Source organism: Bufo bufo, chromosome 1, assembly GCF_905171765.1.
Source record: "Bufo bufo chromosome 1, aBufBuf1.1, whole genome shotgun sequence".
Lineage (NCBI taxonomy): Eukaryota > Metazoa > Chordata > Amphibia > Anura > Bufonidae > Bufo > Bufo bufo.
Genome location: NC_053389.1, coordinates 14,115,471 through 14,123,256, shown reverse-complemented (window position 1 = coordinate 14,123,256; position 7,786 = coordinate 14,115,471). Strand labels below are relative to the sequence as shown.

Sequence of the window (7,786 nt, the reverse complement as noted above, 5' to 3'; positions counted from 1 at the left end):
AGTAGCTCAGGCAAATTGGGGTAGGTTTTGAGAAAGGCATGGGATGTGTGTGAACTTGCCGAGCTCCAAAGCTGCCACCAAGTTACGGCCATTATCAGACACAACCATAGCTGGTTCTAGGTTGAGTGGCGAGAGCCACAGCTCAGTCTGGTCCCTTATCCCCTGCCACAGCTCTGCGGCAGTGTGCAGTTTGTCACCTAAGCAGATCAGCCTAAGCACGGCCTGTTGACGTTTCCCCACTGCAGTGCTACACTACTTCCAGCTACCGACTGATGGATGACCGGTGCTGCAAGACGATAATTCTGAGGTGGAAGTGGAGGAGAAGGCGGAGGAGGAGAAGTGGGGGTTGGAGCCACTAATGTAGGTGGTTACAGAAACCCTGATCGACGTAGGGCCCGCAATCCTTGGTGTCTGTAGCACCTGTGCCATCCCATGGTATATAAAAATAGTGGCTGGCCAGGGGACAGGAGAAGTGGCGCGTACATCTCATGTCCACATGATCCCTGTGGGGGCTTAGCTGGCAGAGTAGAATGAGGACTAGGAGGAGTACATTAACACCCAGAAATTGTATATTGAAATAGGTGGTTTATCTGCCCAAGCAACAGGAGAGAAACAGGATTAGCTTAAGGAGCATGAGGAGCTGGAGGGCTATGAGGAAGACCAGGCAGATGACCCCGAAAGACCATTGCAGTATGCAGTGGAGATGGAGACAGGGAGTCCCACCGATTCCCTTGAACACATGGCCAGTTGCTTGCGTAGTGACAGCCACATTATCCCCATTCAGCTAAGGGCTGACTACTGGCTCTCACAATGTTAGACTCTCGCTACCGAGCCAAAATGGGGGCCTTTTTTTCAACCTTCTGAGAGGGATAATAAACTCAACTTCTATTGAGACATCCTATGTAGTTGGTTGGTCACTGACTATGTGCGCCATCACTCGTCCTCATGAAGGTCTGACCGGATTTACCCTCTGCGCTAATGCTCCCACTTCTATGGACTGCTGGTGGAGGGGTGGGGGGCAGGAGCAGAATTATCTCACTCAGCTGCAACTTAAGTCTTGATTTTCTGATGAGCATGTTTGTTCACCTGCCTACTGAAGAAACCATCCAGCAGCAACAGGACATGGAGCAGAACCTGAAACAGCAGGTGGTGGCATACTTTAACCAAACCCTGCCAACCCAGATCCAAGATCTCTATGACTACTAAGCAGCCAAACTTGATTTTTGTCTGTAACTGTCCGAGTTACCCCAAAGAGAACTTTCCTTTCAACACAAAAAGTTAAGAGACCAACCTTTGTTAAGATGAATCAGGCGTGGATCAGTCAAGATTTCCACATGTCAGTGCCTGATGTATCAGACTAGATCATTCTGGCAGCCACACTAAAACATTGTGAAAAAGGACCCGTTTCTTATAGCCACGTGCTTCAACTACTATTCTGATGCTGCCACCCGCCTAATGCCACACACCTGCTGCCTCTGCTGCCATTTCTCCTACTGCCACCATCTTGTGATGTTACTGTGACTGCTCTTGTCCCCTACCCCACTCTGTGACTGGGCCACTATGTTGACTCCCTCATGCTATTAAGACCCTCCCCACTCTGATACTGGACCAATATGGTTGACTCCTCCTACTGTTGCCAACCTCCCCAATCTATGACGGGGTCACTATGTTGACTCCTCATGATGTTGCCACCCTCCATATTTTGTTACTGGGCCAATATGTTTACTCCTAATGCTGTTGCCACCCTCCTTACTCTGATATTGGACCACCTTGTTGACATCTTAAGCGGTTGCCATCCTCCCTTCTCTGTGACTACATCGACTCCTCATGCTGTTGCCTCCTTACTACTCTGTGACTGGGCCACTATGTTGACTCATCATACTGTTGCCACCTCACCAGTCTGTTCTGGGGCCTTTAGTGTCCCTGTTTTGCCTTGTTGACATCACCATTTAAAATGAATAACACAATGGATCCTGTCTCTGGAGCATCCATGAGGACTCGATCACATGGTCAGTATGTTGCATCAGGATTTCATCATGATTTGAAAGCCAAAAGAAGGAGTGGGTCTAAAACACAGAAGACAAGCAAATATTCCCATTACGCCATCATCTTTGTTTTGGACCCACTCCTGTTTTTGCCTTACAATTACTGATCAATTATTCATCAAATACTGACCTTGTGAAGGTGGATGCTCAAAAGACAGGATACGCTTTTTTTGGGTCATTTTTCTGACATCACAAGAATGGAAAAATAAACAGTGACATCAACACAAACTTACTGCTGACACCCTCCCTACTCTGTTATTGGGCCGCTACTGTTACTGGCCCAGGATATAGCTGATTTAACACGCTTTGTGACAAATTTATTTTGAATGAAGCAAATTTTTGGGAAAAATTTGGCGAAGCGTCCTAATCAAATTTTAGAAAACTAGTCATCTCTGGTCATGATTATATCTTATTAAATAACCCCTTAAAAAAGGCAGCTGCTGGGCACAGGTACAAAGAAGGAATTGTCTAAGACATTTGCATAAGCATTGTGGATGTTCAGTGGTTAAAATTAAATAGCAAAATCTTACACTATAAACAACCATGAAAATGAGCATCTTGAGACCCTATTATATTATTTATGAGTGTCACGAACAGCAATTTGGGCCTTTGTGTTTTATGCTCCTGGGAGAACTGATGAGTTTTAAATGATATTGTATTAATGTGCCATAAAGTCTCTTTGTTGCCATCAGTTTTCTCAAATTAATAAATTTAGAGGAGACTCTCAGTGGAATGATGAAGAACCAAACAACAATCTCCAGCATTCTTATCATGAGTCTATCTGATAATCAGAAGATCATCTATGTCCTCTTCATCGTCTTCCTCCTCATCTATCTAATGACTGTCATAACCAATGTTTTTATTATATTTCTAGTTATTTCTCGTGCTCATCTTCACAGACCCATGTATTTCTTTCTTGGAAACTTAGCATTCTTGGACATGTCCTACTCATCAGTCACTGCCCCAAGGATGCTCTTCCATCTCACAACCCAACGTTGGTCCATCTCCTTCCAAGATTGCATAGCACAAATGTTCTTTGTGATTTATTTAGCAAATTCGGAGGCTTTCTTGTTGTCCTCCATGTCTTATGACCGATTTATAGCTATCTGCCACCCTCTTCACTACTCTAAGCTCATGTCTTGGAGCATGTGTACTCAGATGATGTCTTTGGTTTGGTTTTCTGGCCTACTCATGCCCACGATTTTTACTTTATGCTTAAGAAGGTTGACGTTCTGTGGTCCCAACTTCATCAAGAATTTCTTTTGTGATCTGCCCCATTTGCTTCAGCTTTCTTGTACTGATCCTTCCATAAATTTTCTAGTCTTAATAGTTTGTGGCGCTATTCTTGGCACCATAGCCCTTATGGGCACATTTTATTCGTACGTTAGAATTTTTAGCACAGTGTTTAAACTCTCACACCCTTGATGGAAAACGTAAAACTTTCTCCACCTGTACATCTCATCTTACTGTGGTCATTGTATTTTCTGCGTGTATAACTTTTGTCTACCTTGTACCTAACTCAAGTAATCTTCTTACATTGAACCGAGTAGTCACTGTCATATACACACTAATCACACCCTTAGGCTTATTGCACACGACCGTATGTTTTTGCGGTCCGTTTTAAACGGATCCGTTGTTCCGTTTTTTGTTTCCATGTTGCTTCCGTTTCCGTTCCGTTTCCGTTCCTTATTTTAAAAAACAATATCCGTATGGTTTCAGTACACGATCCGTTTTTTGCGGATCGAAAACGGAACAAAAAAAAGGTGTGAACATCTTTCTTGAACACATCCCCTTTTTCACTCCCCCTATTTAACTTGGTCATGTGCGACTTGTTACTCCAATTTTATCAGCTTGTTGCAGCATTGAGAGCGTACTTGGAATCCTGTGTTTGGCAGACATTGGATTGTGGCTAGAATTTTCTGTTGTATCATGGCTGAGGAGGAACTGGTTCTCTTGTGCTGGCTGATTTCTCGGGAACAGGAACAGCAGCCAACTATGCTGAACGTGGAACCGAGGAGGAGGAGGCATTGGGTTCAGCGGCGCAGGAAGGGTCATTTCCACACGCTGTACATGGATCTGCGACAGCATCCTGAGAAATTTCATGGGTATTGTCGTATGTCTGTGAGCAGCTTTGATTTGTTGTTGGCGTCTCTGCGTCCTGGCCTCACTTACCAGGACACTAATATGAGGCGCTGCATTTCTCCTGAGGAACGGCTCATCGTCACGTTGAGGTATGGATATTTCATATGATTTATATGTTTGTGTCATAGTTTAGATGCAATGTGATTATGAGTATATATATTAGTCTAAAATTGTGGTTGTTAAAGACCAGGCATGCTCAACCTGCAGCCCTCCAGCTGTGGCAAAACGACAACTCCCAGCATGGCCGAACAGCCTACAGCTATCAGCCTACAGTAGGGCATGGTGGGAGTTGTAGTTTTACAACAGCTGGAGGGCCGTAGGTTGAGCATGTCTGTTATAGTATATACTGTATGTGTTGCATGACTGTTTTTATATTTGTGTCTTCCAAATTTTTGGCTACTGGGAATTCATTTGTATCTCTGCATTTTGAGTTCCTGCTGGGAGTCTCAACTATTTCTCGGATAGTTCGTCAAACCAGTGATTTGATTTGGCAGCAACTCCGGGGAGTGGTGATGCCAGTGCCCAGGGCTGAGGATTGGATCCGAATTGCTGAGGGTTTTTATGTTGATGCGCAGTTTCCGAACTGCATTGGGGCACTGGATGGCAAACACATACGTGTTAAGAAGCCGCCTCACTCAGGGTCCCGGTACTACAATTATAAACAGTATTTTTCTGTTGTGCTAATGGCCTTGGCTGACAGTAATTACAAGTTTATAATTGTGGATATTGGGGCCTATGGGAGCACTGCAGATGCGCGCATTTTCAGTTCTTCTAGAATGGGTGATCGGCTTCAAGCCAACCAGCTTTCACTCCCAGAGGCCAGAATGCTGCCAGGTTCTGCGGGACCACCGGCTCCATTTGTTATTGTGGCTGATGAAGGGTTTGCTTTGACACCCCATGTCATGCGGCCCTTCCCCAGACGCAACCTGGATGACAGCAGACGTATATTTAACTATCGGCTGACTCGAGCCCGTCGGTATGTTGAGTGTGCGTTTGGAATACTCTCACAGAAGTGGAGAGTATTACTGTCATCCTTACAGATGGCACCGGAGAATGCCACCAAGGTTATTCAAGCGTGTGTGATCCTGCATAACTTTGTAAGGATTCATGATGGTCACTCAGAAGTTGATGAATTGGAACCTGGTACGTCTTCTTCATCCGGAGGATTGGACCAAACCCTTCATGGACGACCTGGAACTGCAGGGATTGCAGTTCGGGCTCTCTATGAGCAATATTTTTCAAGTCCTGAGGGAGCATTGCCGTGGCAGATGGACGTAGTGCATGGCAGATAATGAATTGTCTGGACTCTGGGCATCTTAGTATTTATTATTTTCCAGTGTAATTTCTTGTGTGGGTGGGGGGGGGGGGTTTTATGGATATAGTGTAGGACTCACAAGACAAAGAGGACCCTTGACGTGGGCTTGTGGGCTGGGGTTCCAATGTAGACAATAAAAAAAATAACACAATGTAGTAAATCATGTTCGCTGTGAACATTTTTATTTGTAAAAATGTTTTTTTTTGGTCTACATTAACCCTCTAATACCTCATTATCCTTATATATTTATTACATATGTATTGTGTGTTGAGATTGCCTAGTCTTTATCTACATTTAACATTTTTTTAACATTCTTTATCCCTGCAGAGCGCTTTAAAGACGCTGTCCATTGTCCTGCCATTGGAGGTTATCCCAGCACTTGGAAGATTTGCCTTTGTAATACAATTTGCATATATATGTTTGTGGTTTACTACAGGAATGTCCACACCGCAGCACTCAAGCTGGAGAAAAAGTTATTTTCCTGCATTTGTGGACATACCACAGCTATTCAGACATGCAGGGAGCTCTAGTTTTTTAATAGCTGTAGTGTGACAGGTTGAGCATAGCTGTCTAAAAGTATACATACTTCCCTATTTCTCCTTAATGTACCAAATAAATACTATCTATGTGTATTCTATGCCTATTCTTCTTATATGTCAATAAAGTTTGTCATGTTGTAATATTGGTATGTATGTGCAATATGAAATAAAAGTCGACACATAGATTTTTGATTCATAAAGTATATTATTAAATAAAAATATAAATTAAAATATACACAAAAGGCTTAACAATCAGCCCAAATTAGTTATTACTCAAACGTTAACATAACATTAAAGATCCATTAGCTCCCTCAAATATAACCCCGGACAAGTTTGACGAGGGCCAGCAACATTACTTGCACCGGTGTTACTCATTGTGGGCCCTGGATATTGTGGCCGTTGCATCAACTGTGACTCTTGGGAATAAAGAGGCTGTGAATATGAGGGTGGCCTAGGAGGTGGTTGGACCATACTGGGCCCAGGTTGGGTTTCTTTTGCTAACCTAAATGCACGTTGCTTCAGGTTTTCCACCCAACTCACCAGTTCATGGGGATCAAGTGGCGTTTTTAAAATTGTCGCCACTGACCCCATGATGTCAATAAATATGGTTTGCTTGTATGAATCCAGATCTTCAATAAGAGGAGCAAGACCACAGAGCATCCGCTCCTCCTTTCCTTCCGCCCGTCTCTGCCTCAAATAGTCAAGCACCTGATTTTGAACCAGGGCTTGAGTATTTGAGGCAGAGACGGCAGTGTTAGTTGCCCCCCTTCTCCGCCGTGGCTGCCTTCTTCTTGTCTCAGGGCTTGACTGAATTGCAGCCGAAGGACCCTCCAAAGCTGAAGACTCCTCCCTCTCTTCCTGCAGCACTGGTTGGGGCTCGTCATCCGCAGTAAGTGTGGAGTCTAGGGGATGCGCACCAGCATCTTCATCACTGTTGGTGCTGCTATGATCTCCCTCTTGCTCTAGGCTGTCAACGGTCCTGTGGAATGAGAGATAATTGCAATCAAGGAAAGTGTATATATGAAGGGTATAGACCGAAAATAAAACATTTACTATACACACTGGAACAGAGTCTACCATGATAATTATTATTAATGTTGACAGTATTTATAGTACTGGTTGTCTATATATAAAAATTAAGAAATATGTAGGAAAAAACAACTTTATTGGTCGACAAAATGGTCTCCAAAAGTTAAGATTCATGTTTTCGAAAACATAAAAGGGTGCTGCGCTGACCTGAGGCCAATCGGAAAAGGCACAGACAACACAGAGAAACGAAGTGTGATGGTACGTATCCAAACAAAGAGAAGAGAAAGTCCAGCTTCTAAATTAATAAGTGGTATCTTTAATAATTCACTGCAATAAAAACCTAAGCCAATCAAAGTCTACGCGTTTCGGATCCTACAATATTGAATCTTTTATACTCAATATTGTAGTATCCGAAACGCGTAGACTTGGATTGCCTTTGTTTTTGTTTGCACTAAATTATTAAAGACACCACTTAAATTAATTTTGAAGCTGGCCTTTATCTTCTCATTGTTCATAATCATGTTTCAAGTATGGGAAAAAGACATTCCAACAATTTGAAATAGTATTTTTCGTCTATGGTTCACATGAGCCATGTGAAGCATTGCAGAGGCCAAGGTCTGTTTCATTCCTGCCAGTGATGTAATGTCCTTGTCCACACTATATGCTACACCCTGACTTCTGCATAGCAATGTGGCCGACCTTTTTTTCAAAAAAGG

At 43.3% G+C, this 7,786-nt stretch overlaps 1 protein-coding gene across 1 annotated transcript; it reads left to right on the top strand.

Moving 5' to 3' along the window:
* Positions 1 to 2,780: 2,780 nt before the first annotated feature.
* On the top strand, positions 2,781 to 3,470 carry LOC120988511 (olfactory receptor 5V1-like). The gene has a single exon (XM_040416418.1). The coding sequence runs from the start codon at positions 2,781 to 2,783 to the stop codon at positions 3,468 to 3,470; it is 690 nt and encodes a 229-aa protein (XP_040272352.1).
* The last annotated feature ends 4,316 nt before the right edge of the window (positions 3,471 to 7,786 follow it).